This window comes from Amborella trichopoda, chromosome 11 (assembly GCF_054954075.1).
Source record: "Amborella trichopoda isolate Santa Cruz 75 chromosome 11, AtrichopodaSantaCruz75HAP2 v2.0, whole genome shotgun sequence".
Taxonomy (NCBI): domain Eukaryota; kingdom Viridiplantae; phylum Streptophyta; class Magnoliopsida; order Amborellales; family Amborellaceae; genus Amborella; species Amborella trichopoda.
In genome coordinates this window covers 9,476,270-9,499,013 of record NC_142346.1, presented here as the reverse complement: position 1 = coordinate 9,499,013, position 22,744 = coordinate 9,476,270, and the positions used below count along the sequence as shown (strand labels likewise).

The following is a 22,744-nucleotide window of genomic DNA, read 5'->3' as shown; positions in this document are numbered from 1 at the left end:
CCACTGCCTTCATTCTAAAGTTCGATTATTTCAAATTCGATAATTTATTGGATAAGGAGTCGTGGATTGGGGACCGCATGCCACGTGTTTGTGGTCTAAGAGTGGTCCTAAGGGCTTTCTTAGTGTTTCTTGAAGGTTTTTAAGGTCAAAAAAAATTGTCAAATTCAAAATTGGGTGTCTACAACAATGTTTAAATATTTGAGCCACATGGACCCCATATCATATATAGGCTATGGTTGTGGAGGAGTACTATAGCAAGGTGGAGTTGTTAAGGGTAGTCAATTGGTTTTGATTAGGTTTTAGAAGTCCAAATGCTAATTTGTCACGAGAAGATTGGATGAATCATAGGAAGTCTAATCTAGTTAGTAGTTATGGAGAATACTAGTAGATCTAGAAGAGCTATGAGGACGTCAAATTGGACTAGAAAATTGGAAGTGTATTGGAATCTACGAACCCTAAGTGATAATGGTGCTAAGACTTAAGATCCACCCATGATCCATAGAGTTGTCCCATGGATGGATGACTGAGATTAGCCTTCTCATATCATAAATCTTCTAATCGTAGTAGAAGACTTATTCACCAATTGTTTCTCAATATCTCTAGGCCTCTATATAAAGGTACCCCACACTTCTCTGTGTACGTATTCAAAAGAGCACCATGTGAGAGAGAAAGAGAGAGAGGGGCGTACAGAAGAGAGAAAACTAGGGTATTGAGAGAGGGTGATGACGGAGAATGAGTGATGGTAATCAAGTTGGGCCAGATTTTGGACTCCTTGACTTATATGTGAGAGATCTAAGAGAACAGAAAATCCTGCAACCACCTAATCTTTCAAACTACAAAAAAATGTGTAAGAAAAGAGGTCAGTCAGTCTCCAATGAGTTGTGCCATTTATTCAGGGAGAACGTATCAGCTGTACCGAACCCTAGAAGGAGATGTTAGGTACATTGTCCAGGTATGTTATTTTGCTTACTTTTTCCTATTTTGGAACACCTGTTAGTAACATGAATCAACTTTTCTAGGGTTAAACCTTGTTTTTCTTTAGCTCCTTTGAGTCACCCATAAAATGTCAAAAAAAAAAGAATGCGTAACGCAAGGGAGGTATCAGGGTTTTAATGACAAGTGCTCAGTTCATTCTTGCTAGAAAATTTTAAAATATAGCACCCTGTAGCACCTTATCATAGCCACTCTCATCCCTCACAGAACACAGGCATTTACTTGGCTTACCATAAGAAACAGAGTATTGACAATTGATCAACTCAGGAAAAGAGGTCTAACTTTGACAAGTATGTGCTTGTTATGCAAAGCAAATGCAGAAACAAAGAATCACATATTTATTCACTTATTCGAGCAACCGGTGGCACTGGCTCTTAAGAGCCTGAGAACTCCAATGGGTTGGTCTTCCCCTATCGTTACCTAAGATCAGCACTGACGTTTGATGAATAGCAATTACAACCCGGATATGGTTGTTGCGGAAAGACAGGAATAGTAATGTGTCAATGTAAGTTGTTAGATTAGGAATCAATAAAACACAATATCCAAACAACGGCAGCCACCTAGACCATGGCTAGAAAAGAATTTCAACGGATCACAAAGGAAGAGTTGATGAAACCATTGAGAAATGGTGGCACTCCTAATGGTCAATAGCGTTGGCAAGCCTGTGCCGAGCCAGCCCAGGCCTAGGCTTGGCCTCATTCCCATGTGGGCCGGCCCGGACCGGGCCAAGGAGGCCCTGACCCAGCCAAGCCGAGCTAATAAGATTTTGATGGAAGTGCTTCTAGCAACCCAGGCCAAGCGAGAGTGAGAAAATTGATCAGGGATGAAGAGGGCAGAGTCATCCTCTCTTGCGTCAGGTGTTGCGGATTTGTACGACCAAATGAAACATAATTGCAAGCCCTCAAAAGCAAGGAGTTCTGCTTTACCCCCCACCCCACCCCACCCCACCCCACCCCACCCACTAACTAATTCAGGTTTGTGACTAAAGGAGATTCGGCAAAGTTATCAGTTGATATGCCATGTATTCAATTTCCCTCCGTTGGAGGTCTGTCTTAGATAAAATTATGCATGCTCTATCCACATGGAAGTACTTTCTCAGCACATCAACAAAGAGAAACAAGAAAGCATTCTGTGATTATTATGTATTGCTGTAATATTGCCAAATTATTAATGAAGTAAATATTCTCTTGTTGAAAAGAAAAGAGAGAGAGACAAGAAAGCAGATATCTTGACAAAACGGGGGACATTGTTGCAGTCCTTGCTCATCCTTCAGCAAGGTGTAGGTAGTTGAACTATGTATTTTTCTTTAGGAAATAATAACATTTAAAGACATTTCCCAAGGGACATCAGATGTTGGGGGGGTCTCCTTCTGGTCATCTTCTTCCCTCTCTAATTGTGCTTCGTGCTTTGTTTTCTCTGTTTTTGTTTCCCTTTTGATCTCTTTTGTTATTGTACATCGTTGTACAGATTTCCATAGCAAAGGAGAGCGAAACCAGAGTGGTTGAAAAAAAAAGAACTTATACACACTCGAAGAAATGTTCAAGAGGATGACAGCTTAAGTGGAGGCTAGGTCAGTTCGCATTTCAAGTAAGGGGCTTCATTTGGATATAAATGAAAAATGTGCTCTTTCATTTTGTTCGTGGTGTGCCAAAATAGAAATGATTAATGAGTCACCAAAATTGGAGCTCCTTCACAAAAAAAAAAACCACAATTTTCTACAAACCACATTCTCCAATTAAAACGCCAGGAAAATTTTGCAGCACATACCCTAACCCCAAAACAAATTCATGGAAAAAAAAAAAACAGGATCTGGAGCTATGAATGGAATTAACCATCCTTGAAAGACAAAAACTAGATTTGAGCAGCCAAGAGGGGGAAATGGCTGCCGTGACGTAATAAAAACAGGTAAGAGAGAGACAGAGAGTCCAATTACTCAGTGTCCATAAAATATGTAATGACAAAGTTCTCAAATATGTATTTTAATGTAATTAAATATTAAAACTTTCGTAAATTTCAAAGTTAAAAAGTAACTAGATAAATGTTGATTCACTTCACACACACAAACGCAAATACAAGAGGAAACAACTTCAAATGTCAAAGAACATCTCTTGCAACCTCTTTTGATGTTTGAATCCAAGACCATGAAATTAGATTTGAAACAATTTCTCAATTATGTTCTTAAAAACCTAAAAACCGAAAAAAAATTAAAAATAAGAAATGTTTTCTCATACGATGTGGACTAAACAATCACAGTATTTTCTGAGGTTTTCTCGAAGTGGAGCTGGACAATGATGTTTAGGGCTTGAAGTGCTGTTTCTTTGGACATGGGTGCGAAACGATTGGAGTTGTCCATCTGGTCTACATCCGCCATTGAAATCTGGTTTTGAAGGTTATGAGTGCTAAAATTCAAAGTCCAAAGGCTATGAAGGGAAAAAACAGATAAGCTTTCTAGAGAGAGAAAGCTAAGAGTGTTTGAATCTTCTCGGTGGTGAGATAGGGAAATGGAGGAGTCCAAAGTTTCTGATGGGGATGATGATGTTGAAGGTGTGAGTATTAGGTATGATCGTTCAAGAGGCATTCTTTCAGAGGCATAGTTCCCAGTGGTGGGATCTTTCTCTCCTTTGACGGATATTTTCGGTCTTTTCTGACTGGGCTAGAAGGAGTTGGAGATTGTCGTATGCTCCAAAGGTTAAAGTTATGGGGGAGAACAAGATCATCTTTCTCCTTCTCTCTAAGATGGACTCTGTTGAGGCTTTGAAGAATCGTTTTAGGCGTATTAGAGGGAAATTGTTATCCCTTGACCCTTGGAGGCCGGATTCTCATCAATTGTACCTACGAAAATATAGTCTGTGGATCAGATTATTGGGTGTTCTTGCCCATGCTTGGTCATTACAAACTTTTCGTAAACTCGCTAACAAATGTGGTGAGTTTTGTGATGTTGACAAGTCTGCTTTCACTAAGGCTGATCTTAGATCTGTACGAGTTCGCATCTGGGAATTGGAAGGTGCTCCCATCCCTAAAATATTGACCTTGCGGGCGGGTCAAGAATTTTCTCCATTGTTGTGATGCAAGAAACTGTTGAGAGAGGCTCTTGTCATTCAAGACTGCAAAAGGTTGACAATGACCCAGAAAAGTGGAATTTCGGCCAGCAGTGGATAGATTCTCGCAATTCCGGCAAGTCGCAGAGGAAATTTCAAATTTTAAAAATTCATAAGCATTGGGTGCCTGAGAGGCGTTTTACGAATAATACGACGGGATTGAAGCAATCTGTTTTTTATCGTGTTCTGGGACCAACAAAGGTGACTGAGGGTCCATCAAAGATACGTTCGCAACTTTCTAGGGAAGTTTCCAAAAAAGATGAAGGTTATGGGAGTTTTATCGAGCCGCTTAAAAGATGAAGGTGTATGTATAGGCGCAATCTACGGCAGTTAGATACCTGAAGCTCCCTGACATTGCTAAGAAGGGTGGCGATCGGTTAACGGAGGTGAAGGCGGTTGATTATGAGAGGTTTGCCTCTCATCCCCTAAGTTCAAAGAAGGCACTCCTCCAACATCTCAAATCTTTGGCTTCCCAGTGGGAGACGCAGAAGAAGGTGATAGCTATTCAGCTGATACTTGCGATTCTGGCCACCATGTATCCTCTGTGGCATCGATGTGCGGCAAGGAAGACCTGAGCTATGAAAAGGTTGCCTTTCGATCCTCTGTTGGTCAATTCACTAGTTTTGGTGGTTATAGATGATGTTGAACCAATTGTTGTAGCCGAGGATGGTGATGTTGAAGACCATGTGCTGAGCTTACCAAATAATGTTGTTGTGCCTCAGGAAGAAGAGCAGGAGGTAGTGGACATGACCCCACTCTCTGTGATCCGCGAGGAACGTCTCCTACTTCTTCATCTTTCTAAGATGGTGTTTGGTTCAGTGCCGGAGGGCCAAGACGGCGAGCCGCAGGGGATGGATTCGGATTCTGTGCTGGATGGTAGGGTTGATCAAGCAGAGAAGTTAGTAGGGTCGATAGTGCATGACAGGGGCATGGACTTCGATTTACCCATTGGGATAGTTTTTAATGATATCATTGAGAAAATCAGGGTTGGAAACTTGGCTCCCACTGGCTGTGAAAATCAGAAGTCCAACATTGATGTCTGGTGGAGATGCTGAGATTCTTACCCCTGTTAAGGAGAAGAGTGTAAAGAAGAAAAAAGGTAAAAGCCTTGTTAAGTAATCGCTAATCTGCTAGATTGTTAGTAAAAGGGAAGCATGATACGGCGGCTGGAGTGGAGATCATAGAGGCTCAAATTAATGACATCGCCACCATTTCTTCCTCGGAAGATGATGCTGATGATGTGATCATGGAGGAAGCGATGCTGCTCAAACAAGTCCACTTTGGACCAAGGGAAGATGGTTCAGGTTCTTCCCATCCCATATCTCTTTAATGTTATTACTTTCTTGGAATGTAAGGGGTTTGGATGACCCCAAACGCAATAAAGACGTTCTATGTTTGTTAGTAAGTATAAACCTTCTGCTCTTATTTTGCAAAAAACCAAACTTCCAAGCCCTACTCTTTTTAAGGTTAGGGAAGTCTGGGGACATGGAGCAATAGACTTTGCGGGCATTGATTCAGTGGGTCAGTCTGATGGTATTTAGATGATATGGGACCCTACAGTTTTCCTTTCTTTTTGTGTTGTCAAAAAGGATTTTTTATTGCTTGTTGGCTTTGTAAGCCCTGAAGCTAAGTTTCAATGGGGTCAGATGAATGTCTATGGTCCACATAGTCCTGCTCAGAAATTTTGTTTTATAGAGGAGATGACTGAAGTCATTTCTCAATTTCTTTATCCTATTTATATTGGGGGGGATTCCAATTTTACTCGTTGGCCGGATGAATGCTTTGCTGGGGGAGCGATTACTTCGTCAATACGTTATTTTAATAGGTTCATTGAGTCGCATGCCTTTATTGACCTTCCAATTGCAGGGGCAAAATTCACTTAGTCTAATGAAAATGCGACTTCTCTCTCCATGTCTAAACTAGATAAGTTCCTGGTTTTCCCTGAATGGTTTGAAGTTTTCCCTGTAGCCTCTGTTAAAGCACTCCCCAGGCTTTCTTTGGACCATACTCCGATTATGTTAACCTCTAAGGTTTTTTTGGGAGGTACTAAACCTTTTCGTTTTGAAATTGGATGGTTAAAGGAGAAGGATGTTCTAAACCTCATCAAAAGCACGTGGGAGAATACGATTGTCAGCGGGTCTCTTGATTTTCAACTCCATAAGAAATTGCTCAATATTAAGCATAAGCTTATGAATTGGAAAAAAGAGAAATGTTATTCAATTAAAAAGAAAGTTGATGAAGTCCTGCTTTCTATTGAGACCACAGACCAAGTTATGCAGCAAACAGGTTCTCGGACTATAAAGATGGCTGGGGAGAAAAGTGCTAAGTTGAATGCGTTACAAGAGCTTAGGAGGGTGGAAGAGGTGTATTGGAGACAGAGGTCCAGGGTCAAATGGCTGAAAGAGTGCGATATGAATACAAAATTTTTCCATCCTATTGCAAATGCCAGGAGAAGCCAAAATGATATTGCTGGCCTGGCGGTTATATGGTGTTGACGTGGATGATGGTGAGGGTATTACTCGTGCTATTATTAACTACTTTCACCGTGCTTTTACCTCGGAAGTGAGTTTTACCCCCAGACTGAGTCGGTTAGGCTTCAAAGTTTTACCGCCTAACCTGAATTCTATCCTGAATAGAGATGTTTCTATGGAAAAGTTAAAAAAGGCAGTTTTCGCTTTATTTGGTGACAAGGCACCTAGTCATGATGGCTTCCCTGTAATCTTTTTTCACCATTTTTGGAATTTGATTAGTTCTGAGCTATTGGAAATGATCAAGGGATTCTTGCGAAGTGGAAACCTTTTTAAAGGGGTTAACTCTACTTTTATTGCCTTGATCCCAAAAAAGTCTATGATTGCTGCATTGGAGGATATTAGACCAATTATCCTTCTTACGAGTTTATACAAAATTGTGGTTAAGGTCTTGGCTGAGCGACTAAAGGAGGTTTTACTTGTTATCTTTTCTGGCCCGCAATCGGCTTTTTAAGGACATAATGATCTCTGATAGTGTTCTGATTGCACAGTAGTGCATTCACTCTCAAATCCTTGATGGGAGTCTGGGGGTGGTTATTAAATTGGATATGGAGAAGGCTTATGATAGGGTGGAATCGCATGTTTTATTAGAAATTATGAAAAATATGGGTTTAGTGAAAAGTGGCGACAGTGGATTTTGGGTTGTTTGTCTTCAGCTCACTTTTCAATTCTTTATAAAGGGAGCTCGACGGGATTTTTTAAGGCCACCCAAGGACTAGGTCAAGGGGATCCTCTCTCCCCGTTCCTTTTTACTATATATGTGGAATGCTTCAGTTTGATGCTTACCAATGTAATGAGGAATGGTCACTTTGCAAGCTTTCAAATACCCAATGGGGGACTGTGTGTTTCATACTTGTAATATGCTGATGATACCCTTCTTTTTTGTGAAGCACAACAGGTGCAGGTTGCAAATATTGCTATTTTTTTGAAGTGCTTTGGGAAAACAGGTATGGTGGGTGTAAATTTCCCTAATGCGGAGGTTTCCTCTTTTGCACAGATGCCAATTTCAGAAGGTCGTTTCCGTATTGCAGTTTGGGATAAAATTTTGCAACATATCCAAGTTAAGCTAGATTTGTGGAAATTTAAGTATTTATCTTTTGGGGGGAGGATTACGCTCATTAAGGCATGCCTGTCAAACTTGCATGTTTATCAGATGTCTATTATACAAATCGCTGCTTCGATAGCAAAGAAAATAGAGACTATGATGAGGAACTTTCTGTGGGGGTCCTCTGTGGAGAAAAAGAAATCACATCTTATTCGTTGGGATAGTGTGTACGCCTAAAAAGCAATAGGGGCTTGGGATTAGGAAAATCAAATTGGTTAATCAAGCTCTGCTCTGTAAATGGTGGTGGAGATGTCTTATTCTTAAATACTACCTTTGGTACGAAGTGATTGTTTCAAAGTATGGAACATATAGGTTTGGTATATGGGTGGGGAATAGGAATGGAGTAAAAGGCTTGTCAACCAGCTAGAGGGCTATCCATTCTTGTAGAGCCTTTATACATGGTGATATTTAGTGGTGTGTGGGTAATAGCTGCAATATCTCCTTTTGACATCATAAATGGTTGGGGGACTGCCCATTGAAATTAAGGTTTCCTTTGATTTATCATTTGATGACTAACAAAGAAGCCACTATTGCCAAGCTTTTTGTGCCCAGGGGTAGTAATGTTGAGTGGAATATTACTCTACCTTATAATAGGGTTTCTTATTTGGTTTTCTCTCAGTTTGCTGATCTCCATAGACTATTGAAGAACGTTTATATCCCGCATAATGCTTCTGATGAGGTAGTTTGGGAGATTGACAAAAATGAGATTTATTCAATTAAATCTATGTATTATTTACTCTACCATGATAGGGTGCGATGGTCTATGCCTAAAATAGCTATCTTGTAGAAATGACCCTTACCTCTCAAAGTGCAAGGTTTTATTTGGTTGGCAGTTCAAAACAGAGTTCTCATGATCGATAATCTGATTAAGAGAGGGAAATTTTACCGAATATATGTCTCATGTGCAAGGAAGACGGAGAGACTGGTGATTCATCTCTTTCTCCATTGTCTGTTTGCCAATCGCATTTGGAGGTGGTTTTTGGACAAGCTTGAGGCTGCATTGGTAATGCCAGGGGTTCTTCACAATCTTTCAATTACTTAACCAAGGAATGAGAGTGTTGTATGGCAAATCTCTAGAGGTGTCATTCTGTGGAAGATTTGGAGAGAGAGAAATAGAATAATGGTTGAAAGTATCTCTTTGCCGGTTAGAAAAGTTTTGGAGAAAATCTTGCATTCCATTTGGTTATATCTCTTAGTTACGAGTTGTAGACAGAATATTTCAAAACTGGATGTAAGAAATAATCTAATTAACCTTTTCCATTTGGGTTTCTAAAAGTGTAGGCCCAAAGGCCGATGGATAGTCCCACCTTTAGGGGTTTATAAGCTCAACTTTAATGGTAGCTCATTGGATAACTCGGATCTTGTTGGTTTTGAAGGGGTTCTTCGGGATTGGATGGATAATGTGATCTTCTCCTATTTAGGGCTACTTGGGGTGCGAACTGCGAATTATGTAAAGATCTTTGCCCTTCCATTTGGCCTTCGTTCCCTTGTGGAGAGGAATTCAATGACTTCTTATATTACTGAAGGGGATTCCCTCAATATTGTGAAATGGTGCAAAAGGGATCAGAAGCTTCTTTGGGAGTTGAAATCTTTGTTGTTTCAGATTTTGGATCTCGCCTCTTCATTTTATGTCTCTTTTGTTTATGTGTATAGGGTGGCTAATGTGCTAGTTGATTCCCTGGCCAAAGGAGGTTCTACCATCTCTTAAGCCATTATTTCGGAATCTGTAATCTCATTCTAGATTAATAATATCTTTGAACTTTCTCTCCAAAAAAAAAAAAAAAAAGGTCCATCCAAATACGGCGTACATTGAATCAACAAGAAGTAAGGGGCAAATTGACGCGGATTCTATCAGAAGTATCCAATTAGATTTCCATGGAACATAGAATTTGGAAAATTAATTGGGCTAACGGAACAATGAATTCGGAAAGGAAAATGTTTTGATACGGTTCCATGATGCCTAGGCCTTATAGAAACGACTTCCTTCAAAAACTAGTTTAGCCCCAAGCACTCAAGAAACAGTATATGACCCAACAACCCACACAGTATTTACCCAATGCCCGGCATTCGAACCAATAGATTCCATGACCAAGTGTATAAACAATGTTGAGTTTTTATTTTTTTTTGTAAATCTCTGAAATTTAAGGCATGAGGTTTTTATATTTTTTCTATAAATCTATTTTCCCTAAAATTTTGGGAAAATGTGCAGGCAACCATGGCAAAAGCAAACAAATAAAAGCAGGAAAATTTTTATAATGAGTCGGCGGACACAAGCCCACTGACCCATGAACATCGATCTCTGAGATGGACATCGTGCGAGGAGTACTGGACCAAGACACCATATGGATAAGTGCCAAAACAACTCCCTAAAAAGTGCACATTTTTAATTTTAAAGATTTTATTTTTTTTACATTCATGATCACTTTGGCCTAGGTCATGAATCCCGAAAAAATCAGATCAATCGATGTTCAAGATTATTTTTAGAGAGGGGATCCATGTGTACATATGAATCATGTGAGTCGGCTGACTCATAAGAAACCCCATCAAATAAAAAGATAATCATGAAATAAAATAACTTGAATGCCCTTGCCACATTCACTAAGTCATTTTAATTTTTACGTAATTTTCTGCTGATAGGCCTTGGTGAACTACATACCCCAAAATTTCAAATTTATCAAATTTATAATAAAAAAGTTAAAATTCAAACACTAAAACGCCACGTTGATAGTAATATTAACATAGATTCAAATATAGATAGTAATATTAACATAGATTCAAATATAGGCCACGAGCTCTATTGGCCAAAAAGGCTAACAGAAATTACTCTCCAAAAATATCAGGAAAAGGACATGAGAAACAAACTACTCTAAAAATATCGGGAAAAGGACAGTCACCATGATAATAGAGCTCTATTGGCCAAAAGGCTAACAGAATTACTCTCCAAAAATATCGGGAAAAGGACATGAGATACAAACTACTCTAAAAATATCGGGAAAAGGACAGAGATACAGGTATTTTGACAGATTAAGTTCAGTAGAGATTTAATGGAAAGATGGGTGAATCTTCCCTGGAAAGCGAAGTTCATAGATTTAGGATTCATCGAATGATGGGTGATCCCAATAAATGGAAGTTCTAAGAATCTGTGACTTCGAAATTTCATAGCCCAACACACCTGTATAAACTTAGATCAACCTACAACACGATTTGCCTGTTAACAATCTAAAATCATCAGAAAGTTTGGGCCTAAATTCGTGCTTGGCCCATTAAACACTCCCTCCCCCTTTTTCGTTTTCCTTCTTTTTTCCTGAACAGACTTTGGGCCATCAACCTTTGACCACACGTATAAAAGGATACTCTCAAAATATCTCTACCTTGAAACCGATCATCTGTTGATGGTCATTGCAAATGATGAGGTGTCCCCCTAATCTTCAAACCTTTAATGGAATAGTTATACTGCCTAAGCCCCAAAACTTTGATGGAAAAGCTATATTCACAAAATGAACTTAAAAGCACTATCTTCTACATGGTTGCTAGATTCACTACAAGATTGTTCTCCAATAGCCTAGAAATTGAATACCTGCAATCTGCTATCCTCTAGTGTACAAATTGTCGTCTTTGAAACGAATCCCATCCTATGAATGGGATGATCTAAACCCAGGATTATAGTTCCATCAGTATCAATATTGGTTAGAATTCTGAAAAGAAGATTGTGCATCAACAAACTTCTTTACCATCATACTTCATAAATTTATGAAAGGTCGCAGATAGTCACCTATTTAAAGTTCCCTGGTCACTGCAATGGCTTAAAGTCTGCAAAAACTAAACAGACAGGTGATAATGAAATTGTGCAGCAGTCTTAGCCTACCTAACAAGGAATATTTGCTTACAACTTGAACTAAGGCGTACAACTCCTCATCATACATCCAAAATCTATTACCAGCCCTTAAAAGCAACTAGTGAGAACAATATTGAACTCCTTGTAGAAATATTGCTCCTAAAGCATGCCTGATACAGTGGTTTCCTATTCAAGTGACATAACAAGTAACAAAAAATTGTGTTATTTTATCTTTAATTTTATAGATCTTTTCCTGTTGCACTTCACACAAGAGCACTATACCCATGGCAACGCTCCCAACAATGGTACCATAGAATAAGATCAATCTTATAATTTTCCTTACTTTTAAATTGACCATATGAAACCCACAGCTCGGTCTGTCCAGGATTTAGCTTAATCTTCAGGAGACATCTCAACCAATTATACAGTCCAAATAAACCAGAGAAACTTGGGAAACTCGCATTCTTCGATTATATTTCTACCATGTGTATCTGCAGCTCAAAATTCAATGAAGAGAACACCATCTTATTGAAACCAAATTAAGTTGAGAACTCTAGAATCAATCCAAAACCACCATTTCGATCCCGCATAGGTATCATATGATGCAAGAACCAATAGGTAGAGATCTTGGGCTGCTAAGTAACACGTTTCAATATCAACTTTTATTTTCTCTGGAAAGTATTCAAGAACCTACTGTATTTGCAACACTATATCACACAACAAAGCAATTTGTACCCAGTGAATCTCATGCTTGAGTGTCTTTCAGAAGTAAATGGTGAGCAGTTTGTAAAACATCTGAGAAACCTTTCAATCAGTCTTAGGTTGTCTTATGAACCTTGATACAAATCCAATAACCACCTTCAATTCCATGTCATCCCACAATGATAAGAAGGACGGATTCCTTGCATTTTGCAAATTGACTGTCCTGCAATAACAATTAAAAGTAATTCACTTTAAAGAAAGATCCAATAACCTACCCATCATGCACTACCCACCATTGATTTTGTGCTATATGGCACCTCTCTCACACTATATCTCCATCTCTCTCCCACAAACACCATATTAGTGTGTAAGTATAGCTATATATCCTTATTGAATCATGCCCATGCGAATGAACGAGGATCAAAACTGCGTTCATCCGAATCTACGATAGATCCAAACTATTACTCTCAATGCTCCAAGCAAGAGCATGTCCATTCAAGTTTAAACTCACAAACCAAGGAATAATAAAAAGAAAATCCATAAAACCAATTTTCTGATGTCCAGTGTATTCCTTTATACATAGAAGTGAAAGTACTTAGGGCACCATCTTGAATGGATCGGGTACAGAAGCAACAACAAACCTTTTCTTTACAGTACAAAGTAAACACCTTGCACCGTCCCCATGAGTACCATTCTCTGTTGTCGCTGAATCTTTCTACTTCTAAAACCTTATAGCATTTTCACTAGCCACTAGGATCTACATCCCCATGAGTACCATTCTCTGTTTTTGCTTAATCTTTCTACTTCTCAAACCTTATAGCATTTTCACTAGCCACAAGGATCTACATTTAAAGAATAAATGTTATAATTATGGGTGTAATTTGCATAAGGTTGCAACCTTAAACAATATAATTAAGGCGCACCTCTAAATTTTATCATAAATGTAATTTTGAAATCAAAATTTCTTAGAATGGCTTGATAATCTACTTTCATCTCTAATTATAGAGTTTTAAACTCTAAAAATGGTTCAAATCAAGTAGATCTATAAACACATGAAAATCTTGAAAATGGACGGTCCAGATAATGTATTGCAAGAGACACTATTTCGCGGACTCGAAATCTTTTTTCTTTTCATATTCATACATCTCGATGTCGAAATGATCAATTAGAGGGTTTTCCAACATCCAAACAACCTTTTATGATGGATGTTTGAGGTGCATTGTTAATTCTACATTTTAAGGTTGTGACCTTATTTAAACTTTTTCTTATAATTATACATGAAACCAAGTCTTGAAATTGGTGAATGGCAGGTGTAAAAGTAAGCATCCAAATGATCAATTAGAGGGTTTTCCAACATCCAAACAAGCTTTTATGATGGATGTTTGAGGTGCATTCGTAATTCTACATTTTAAGGTTGCGATCTAATTTAAAACTTTTTCCTATAATTATACATGAAATTAAGTCTTGAAATTGGTTAATGGCAGGTGTAAAACTAAGCTCCAATAGGAAAATTACATCCAATGACACAAATATGTGCCACAAAATAAATACCTTTATGCGCCAATTACATGTGACTTTACAATGTGCCACAAAGTGCCCACTCACATAAGATTGGGCTCAGAAGCAAATGGTGGTGAAACCTTTTTCTCTCCACTCCCAAGTAAACACTTTAATCATCTCTATAAACATGAGTACTATATCTGTTTTACAGAATGTTTGTCCTTCTGAAACCTAATATTATTTCTACTAGCCACTATTGATCTAAATTTAAGAAAATAAATTTTATAATTATATGGAACCATTGTTCCAAAAGGCGGACTGCCCTTGGCTCTGGGAAATGCCACTCAAAATTTTTGGGTTATTTAGAAAAATAAGAGGTACATTTGGTCTGCCCTTGGGCTCCAGGAAATGCCACTTGGTATTTTTAGGTTATTTTAGAAAGTAAGAGATATTCTTGAGTTATTTTAGAAAAGGAAAAAGTTTATATAGAGATGAGGCTCTAAACAATCAAAGAAGCGTCTACCTCAAAAATTTTACTAGAACAGGTTGTTTTGATGCCCAAATATCTTCAAATTGATCATCTCGGGGAATAGTGTATTTTGTAACACATTTTTGGACCATCAATTTTCAAGATTTTCAAGTTTTCATAGATATGTCAATCTACACTATTTTTTAAGCTTTAAACCACAAATACTTGAAACCATAAATAAAGATGAAAATATATTTTCAGGCTATCATAAATATTTCCAATATTGAAACCACATTTCTCGACACTATTTAAAGGTAGGCTCTAATTTGATTGTTTAGAGCCTAGGCTCTATACAAACCGCACCCTTTAGAAAAATAGGAGGGGAAACTGATTTTCTGATTTTTGTAATTTCCATTTTTTGTGATTTCCATGTTATTTTCATAAGATGTCAGGGGTTCTTTCTACGGGGCTACCTAAATTCTGAGCGCCCGCTTAGGAGCCGCCCGGCTGTATGGAACTAATTTTTGAACTTGGTTACAGTAATTGCAGGAGTAGAGCTAAGATCGTAATAGGAAAATTACATCCAATGACACTAAAATGGCATGATAAGGAAAAAACATGCATATTCAAAGACACCAGCCTGAATGAGGCTGTCATTTTTTTTTTGCACCAAACTTAATGTTCTCCAAAAGAAGATTATTCAAGGCTCCTAAATCCTTGAAAGAACTTTGATCCACAATAAAAAAAACCCATAAATATGACTATATTACCCAATTTATATTTTTCCTGTCACTTATATAACAACTCTGTAATTTAATTCCTACTCTAGGAAGCCAAAAAGTATTAGCTTCATCTTATTTTCTATCAATTACATCAAAATGTTATAAGCATAGTTCTATGATTTCCTCTTGTTCAGAGAAACCTCAAGAATGCCCATAACAACCTAACCAACGGTCAATCCTAATTTACAGAAAGCAGATGCATTAAGATTTGAGAACGACTGGAAAGACCTAACAGATATGTTACTTGCGACTAATCTAAAGAAGCCTCAGCTACTCGAACATAAAACACAAATACAAGATTGTTCACAACACAATTAAACTTCCAGTCTTCTGCATTAAAAAACAACTAAAATTTAAACACGACCTCAACACTAACCATTTAGTCAGAAACCTTTTTCCCTACAAACATTAAAAATATGGAAACTCAGTTCTCAGCATTATTCTAAATGCATTATAGCGATCAAAGGATTAGATTGGTTATATGGAGCTCGTGTTTTCATTAATCACTTTGGAATGAATCTGAGCTTACTCACCAAAGCAAACCCAATAACATTGGAAAAGGAAATATAGAAAAAAGGGAAACAATCATATTCAAAGGAAAAACCAAAAACCAACATAAAGATAAAGAATTGAAGGAAACCAAGAACATCCAAACAAGCATTTAAGTAAACCATCAACAAAAGAACATCAAAGGTGCAAGGGAAAAACTATTGCAGATTATTACATAAACTCAATAAAAAGAAAGTACATCGAACTGTTCAGATTATCAATGAGGCACCATCAACAAAAGGATAAATAAATAAATAGAGAGAAAGTAAAAGAAAGTATATTCCAGTTTCCCTGATTAATATTGACAAGATCCAGGGTCCCAAACAACCGCTTAAGATAACCACCCCAACCAAAAAAGCCTACTCTAAAACCGGTCAGTCAAAAGGGGAAAGAGAGACAAGACTCACACATCAACCCTGCAAGGCACAAAATCCCTCGTCAGGTTTCCAACCACCGAACTCGAAGAATTGAACCCAATATTCACATGATCACATAGAACAATAAGAACATGGCGCCTGGTTCTCCAACCCCCTGTGTTAAACCTAACCCAAGCAGCCAACCTTACATTGAACTCCACATTTCCATTCCCTTTCTGAGCACTCATTTTCTTCCCAACTTCATCACCAACAAAGTCCCCATCGGATGCAAATCTTGCGATCAAAACAGTTGAGTTCTTCGTTTCCTGATAGAAAGGAGGAAGCCCGGTTTGAGAAAGTAATTCAGAGCCATAGTACAAGGAAACCCTAATTTCATCGTAGTAAATCCCCATCTTCTTGTTTCCATTAAAGGAATTGAGAGTAACATTCCAATTTGCAGTCAATTTGCTATCAGAGAGGTTGAATTGAGAGATCGAAGCAGATTGGACCGTGTACTCAGGAACTTTAGGCCGCAGAACCAGCCAGAAAATTAGGCTTACGAGACCAAAGATTATGATCACGGCTATGGCTATGGCAAATGCCCTGCGTATCAAGCTCGAACCATATGTCGCGGAGTTATAGTAGGGTTGAGGAGGAGGAGGAGGAGGAGGTTGGTAATAAGGGTTTGCATAGTAAGGGGGAGGAGCAGGGTAAGAATTTGCAGAGGATGGGTTTCCCGATGGCGTAGCTCCATAATAGGGTTGAGCCGCTGGGTAACCAGTGACCGGCTTGCTTTGATCCGCCATCAATGGTGGCTTTTGAGATCTGAGAAGGCGTAGGGTTTGTGAAGATCAATCTGGGATGGGAAAAACCTAAAGTTTCTCTCTCCAGTTTTTTACTGGGCTTCCGGGATGAAGGAACAGTTCAGAGAGAGAGTCGTGGTAATATATATAGACCGGTCCGTTTAACGCGGAAACAGCGAGGAAAGAGAGAGAGAGAGCGTGAGAGATAATGGACGGCTTCGAATCTTTGTCGCGGATGTCAATCTATGCGCGTTTTAATCTAATAATAACATGGAGGAATATACTGTACATTTGTTCTTCCATTGAACTCATTACTTTTTATTTAAAATTTATTTTAATATATAATTTTATCATTAAAGAGTAAATTCAACATTTTAAAAAATTACAATGGAAAAATATTTTAACTTTATCCCTTTGTTAAAATTAGGAAAAATTGCAAAAAAAAAAAAAAAAAAAAAAAAAAAAAAAAAAACCAAAAATATACTTTCCAAACAATTTACCCAACCTAACTTTTTCTATCAACTTTCCCAAAAAAAAATAAAATCACACCATGTTTTCTAACAAATACCCCAAATACAAAAAGTTCATTTTTTTTTTTTAAAAAAAAAAAAATACCCTTCCTTTACATAAGGATCATTTTCAGTGGAGAGGGCGGTCTAGTATTTGGAAAAACCGATCCGGCAATTACCAACAATTATTTTGTCGGAATGGGCAGTAGGGCGTTTCATTGTGGAGGTCTCGAGATTATGCTATTTTAGAAATGGGCACTTCGATGTTTAATAGCAGGGATGGGCGGTACTACGTTTCATTGTGGAGGTTGATTATGCCATTGGAGAAATAGTACGGTGTTTCATTGTGGCTGTCGATTATGCCATTGGAGAAATGGGCAGTCTGGTGTTGTGAAATAGCAGTCCTGCATTTTGAAAGGGCAGTTCGGCATTTTGTAGGGGCAAATTGGTGTTTTGGAGTTGCGGTACGATATTTTGAAGTGGCAGTCTGGCATTTTCAAGTGGCCGTACGTATTTTGAGGTGGAACGTTTTAAAGTCGCGGTCCGGCATGTGAGCAGTACCGCATTGTACAAGTGTTCGGCGTTTCTTTTTATTGGAATCCGAAAATGATTTGTTATATACGGGAGAGGTATTTTCATAAAAAAAATAAACAAAATTATTTTGGATATTTTTTAAGAAACATGGTTTTTGGGGAAGTTGCTAGAAAAAGTTAGGTTGAGGGTAAATTGATTAAAAAATCCATTTTTAATGGTTTTATGTAATTTTTCTTTAAAATTAATTGCCCTAAATATCTTTACAAAGCATAAAGTTAAAAATTTGAAAGGATATTTATCATAAAAATTTTAATTTTACCTTCTGTGTTTTTAAAATATAAACTTCATAGCTAATAAATCCAACTTTCATAACTCATTTTAACATTAATCTTTGTAATTTGAAGAGTTGTCAATTGTGGATTATCTTTTTTTTATAATTTAAAAAATTTAAATTTGTTTGACTATCATCAATAATCATACTAGATAATTATTTTAAAATGTTTTATTTTGAATTTTTAAACACTTAAATCTAACCTGAGTAATCTTTATTCAATATTTTAAGGTTCCGATTGGATTTTTGCGGGGGGTTGGTCGGGGGATTCAATGAATTGGGTTTCTAACATTTGTACTGAAAATATTCCTTACTCCCGAAGGAGCAAAATTAAAAAATATGCTTATCCCGAAGCAAAGGCTTCTTATGCGAGTGATGCATATTATGCATGCTTTTAAGCCTCTCGAGTCTTTATCGTTTATACAAAACAAACTATATTATTGATCACCTTTTATTATTAAAGTAAGACACATCTCAAAACTATGCTAAAAGATGCAGTTTCGATATTGGAAAGCCTTATAATGGCATAAAAATATATTGTTATATTGTCTTCCCTAATTATAAGATTTTAAACTCAAAAAATAATGTAGATAGAGCAAATATATAAATAAATAAATATTTTGAAAATAACGGTCCAGATAATGCATTACAAGATACAGTTTTTTTATAACTTGAAATCTTTAATTTTCAAATCAATTTATCTCGAGATTGAGATAATCAATTTGAGAGTTTTTCATCATAAAAATGGTTTTTTCTGATGGATTTTAAGATGTGCCTTAATTTAATAGTATAAACTTGACACTTTATATACCTCCGACTAATACAAAATCAGTCTACAACAAAAGCATATGCATGAGCTTTTCACAAACACCCTTACGATAAAAGAAAGAATATATAATAAGTTATGCAAGGCATGTAGAAATTATAAATGAGAGCCCTAGCCAACTTTTATTTTTTAATACAAATGGTTGCATCTTACCAAAGTGTATAGAACAATAAAAGCAGGCTATCACTTATGATTGTATATAACTAATTGCACATAACAAGAAGTGCAGCCTTGCATATGTATTTGCCGCACAAGTTCGCTTGCTATATTCCTTGTGTATATGTTTGTAAAAAGCTTTTTTCTCTAGGTTCAGCTTAAGCTTGGTGCCACACGGGCTTGGGTCAATGCGGTAGTAGCTGAGTTTTTATAGCAATATGTTTCAAGTTCCATTCTTATATAACCTTGTCAAAAAAACAAAAATTGCAAAAATTGCCCGTTATGGAATTTAAAAATAAGTGAAACTTTGCTCATATCATTAAAGAGGGACAAATCCAACCATTCATAATTTTTTGAAATTCACCCATGTTGAGCACCTAGGGAGGCCCCCATGTTTTGGGTGGCAAGAAAAGAAGCCAGTCGCGACCATGCAACTCATGTTTTGGTAAAATAAATAAATAAATAAATAAAATGAAATAAAAAAAAGAAGGTAGGTTCATAAGTTAAAATGACAAAGTGCGCAATATGCCTCAGGAAAGAAACAAAAAGAATTCACCCAAAACACAATTTATATAGAGTAGTGAAATTTTTCTCGAGTATGTTTGACACATTTAAAAATATTTTTGTGAAAGTATTTTCACATGAACGAAGTCCCCATGTAATTGGGTGAAGGAGTTTTTCACATTAACCGGTCCTAGCACAATTTTTACACTAATTGGCAGCCAATTGGTGTAATAAAACTGGTTCTTTCCTATTAAGATGCTTTCAAAAAAATATTTTCACACATACCACCTAACAAGTTGAATGAAATTAGGCATAATTAATTACCTAAGAAAGACAATAAACCTTAAAGAAATAGATATATTCCAAGTAAGGCAAAGACGAACAAAGTTTTGACTCACTTTTGAGCTGTATAGACTTGAAGTTCTTAGATGTGGACATTTTTATAACATTTTCATTGGAAAAGGAAGGGACCCAACTATAAATAATCACTATTTTGTTCACCCCCTTCATTTGTCAAATTTCTTGAGTGCGCATCTTTCATGCTCCTGTTAAATTCAAACGAAGGCATTATTCTTCCCAATTTGCATAATCTATTATTTTGAATGTAGACAATTTTCTCTCTTATTTAGGAAGAAAAAAAGAAAATGGATGGTCTATTTAATATTTTCTAGTGTTGGGTTGTGTTGTAGCGTTGGTTTGATTCCTCACGTTCCTAGTAAATTCATAGGAATATATCAGTGTCCCCCACTTGCATAAATTTCCATTCTGATGTAGAAAATTTGCTTCCATGCTAAGGGAAACAATGGTCGTTGTACTGAAGTCTTCCTTACTGTTGGGTTCCATTTCAATGTCGGAATTAGATAGTTAATTTTTCTCCTATTGGTCGATATTATTTACACTGAACTCGCAAACCCTCTCTCTCTTCATAATGTTCGAACTCTTAAGAATCGCAAACTTGGTGGTGTGATCAGAATTAGTAACGGTGTTTTTGTCGCTGCCTTTGCTAAGCTTATTAGTATCGCCTCTAACAATTATGCAGAATTTCTTGTCCTTGAAAAAGGTAGTCAGCCAGCTATCCTGAAAGAATGCTTTTTTCTTCAAGTTGAAAGCGATTCATCCTTACGTGTGAATGTTATTCATGATCGTTGTCGTACCCTATGGAGGTAACCTACGGTGGCAACTAACGGCCGGAGTAGGCTTTCTACCTGTACATAATCAATTTCACACATTTTTCGTGAGGTTAACATGATAGTTGATGCTCATGCCAAAAAAACGTCTTTTAGTTCTGGAGCTACTACTTGGTGCTCTCAACCGACATACCTCATTTCCATGTTTTTATTTCGTGATTTGGCGTAACTACCATATTGTAGGTTGTAAAGTAATGAATTGTCTTCTCCTTTAATACTTATTGATAAAAACGGGTAGGTGGCCTTTTTCCCTTTTGACTTATCCAAAAAAAAAAAAAAATGCAATATAAGAACAAGACAACGAATAATACAATGTAAATTAGCAAGAACTATGAGAGAAACATGAAAAACCATAGAATAAGACTTCAGAAAGTATACAAGGCTGTGAATTTGTTAAAAAGTCACAAGTACCTTTAGCTGTTAACTATGAATCAGATAGCTTGATGTTTACCAACTTCAAAGTTTAAAAAAGCTCCTTTCAAAACTTTTGACAGATTTCAAATCTAGCTTGGGCCAATTTTGTTTATGTTTTTCTTCTAATGCTGATTTGAGACCTTAATAAGAATGAAATTCTTCACGAATAGATTTAAGGCAAAGTTGATCAGGGTGCTGGAGTGCTACAGAAAAACATCTTGAGTTTCACTTTTATCATGGGTGAGAAACCCCTTCCTAGTGATCTACCCAAAAAAAAAAAAACGTTGAATTGAACTTAAGCTTGAGTGATTAGCACTTAAAGTCAACCATGCTACATTTCAAAATCAACTCCTATCACTGAACCACCAAAATAATAATAATAATAAAATAAAATAAAACCCTTAAGGATCATGTTATCTTGCCATCTTGACCAACCTAGTGTATGGGCCAACTAAGGCTGTGTAATCTTATATATCAAAAAGCAAGCATTTTTTATTGTAGAAAAAGAAAGGTGATGACATGAAAGAGAATGAGTGGCTTCAATGAGGAAGCAACTGTTTGTGCGAGAATAATGGAAGGGATTACACCTTCGGTGTGAAGCAACTTGTGCCAACAGTTCATTGAATCCCTGGATGCCCAATCACATCTTTGGCAAAAGACAAGGATTGTTCGAATCGTAGAACCAGTTCGATTCTATCAGGACCCTTGTTGGGTCTCCGTCATTGGAACCAAACCCAAATCACCATTTCGGGTTGAGTCCTAATCTAAACAAAATAACATTTATTATAAATATTTTATAATATATAAATAACAATACATTATATATTTAAATATTTTATAATATATCCCCTAATTGTATCCCCGATATCCCCTAATTGTTTCCCCTATTTTTTCTATCCCCTATTTTTAGATTACCCTTGTTATATCCCCTATTTTTAGATTACCCTTTTCTATCCCCTAATTGTCGAGCTAGATCGAGTCAACCTTGATCCGAACCCGATCAAGATAAGGTCCAGGATGGGAACCTAGACCCAAATCCGACCTGAGTCGGATCCAAGTCGTTTAGACCTAGACCGATCCACAAGGTGAAATGTTTGAATCCAGACCAAAACCCATGCCAGATTGGCCTCACCCAATTGCCACCCCCAATAATTGTGATACTTGGGGGTGTGGTTTGCGTAAGTTGCAACCTCAAACAATCCACATAATAATTACAGACTACACAATTGTGATACTTGGGGGTGTGGTGGTACTTGGGGGTGTGGTTTGCGTTAAGTTTCAACCTCAAACAATTCAATTGGGGGTGTGGTTTGCGTTAAGTTGCAACCTCAAACAATCCAATTAAGTACCGTTTGGGTACGTAAAAATCTATTACATGAGAATAGATTACAAATAAATATGGCATTTACACTGTTTGGTAAAGAAATGGAACGACCTTACCTCAGATTTCACTAAAAATCATGAAATTCAGATTTCACCAAAAATCATGAAATCCATTACTGCCAATGAGGGTCAAAAATCTATTACGAGGGTGAAAAATCTATTACGAGTAATCTTGTTTTG

At 37.1% G+C, this 22,744-nt stretch overlaps 1 protein-coding gene and 2 long non-coding RNA genes across 3 annotated transcripts; 1 reads left to right on the top strand and 2 right to left on the bottom strand.

The window, feature by feature from the left end:
• The first annotated feature begins 273 nt into the window (after positions 1 to 273).
• Positions 274 to 5,497, top strand: LOC148779730 (uncharacterized). Its single transcript, XR_016045096.1, has 3 exons — positions 274 to 2,365; positions 2,461 to 2,580; positions 3,247 to 5,497. It is a non-coding gene; the product is annotated as an uncharacterized LOC148779730 (long non-coding RNA).
• A 10,209-nt stretch (positions 5,498 to 15,706) lies between these two features.
• LOC18444440 (NDR1/HIN1-like protein 1) lies at positions 15,707 to 16,755 on the bottom strand. The gene has a single exon (XM_006854613.4). It carries the CDS (start codon positions 16,721 to 16,723, stop codon positions 15,965 to 15,967), a length of 759 nt encoding a protein of 252 aa, XP_006854675.1. The 5' UTR covers positions 16,724 to 16,755; the 3' UTR covers positions 15,707 to 15,964.
• A 3,164-nt stretch (positions 16,756 to 19,919) lies between these two features.
• On the bottom strand, positions 19,920 to 21,951 carry LOC148779729 (uncharacterized). Its single transcript, XR_016045095.1, has 2 exons — positions 20,901 to 21,951; positions 19,920 to 20,785 (listed from the first exon to the last, which is right to left on the bottom strand). It is a non-coding gene; the product is annotated as an uncharacterized LOC148779729 (long non-coding RNA).
• Between the last annotated feature and the right edge of the window lie 793 nt (positions 21,952 to 22,744).

Coding starts and splice junctions, on each gene's coding strand:
- LOC18444440 (XM_006854613.4), bottom strand. CDS start 16,723: ATGGCGGATCAAAGCAAGCCGGTCACTGGTTACCCAGCGGCTCAACCC.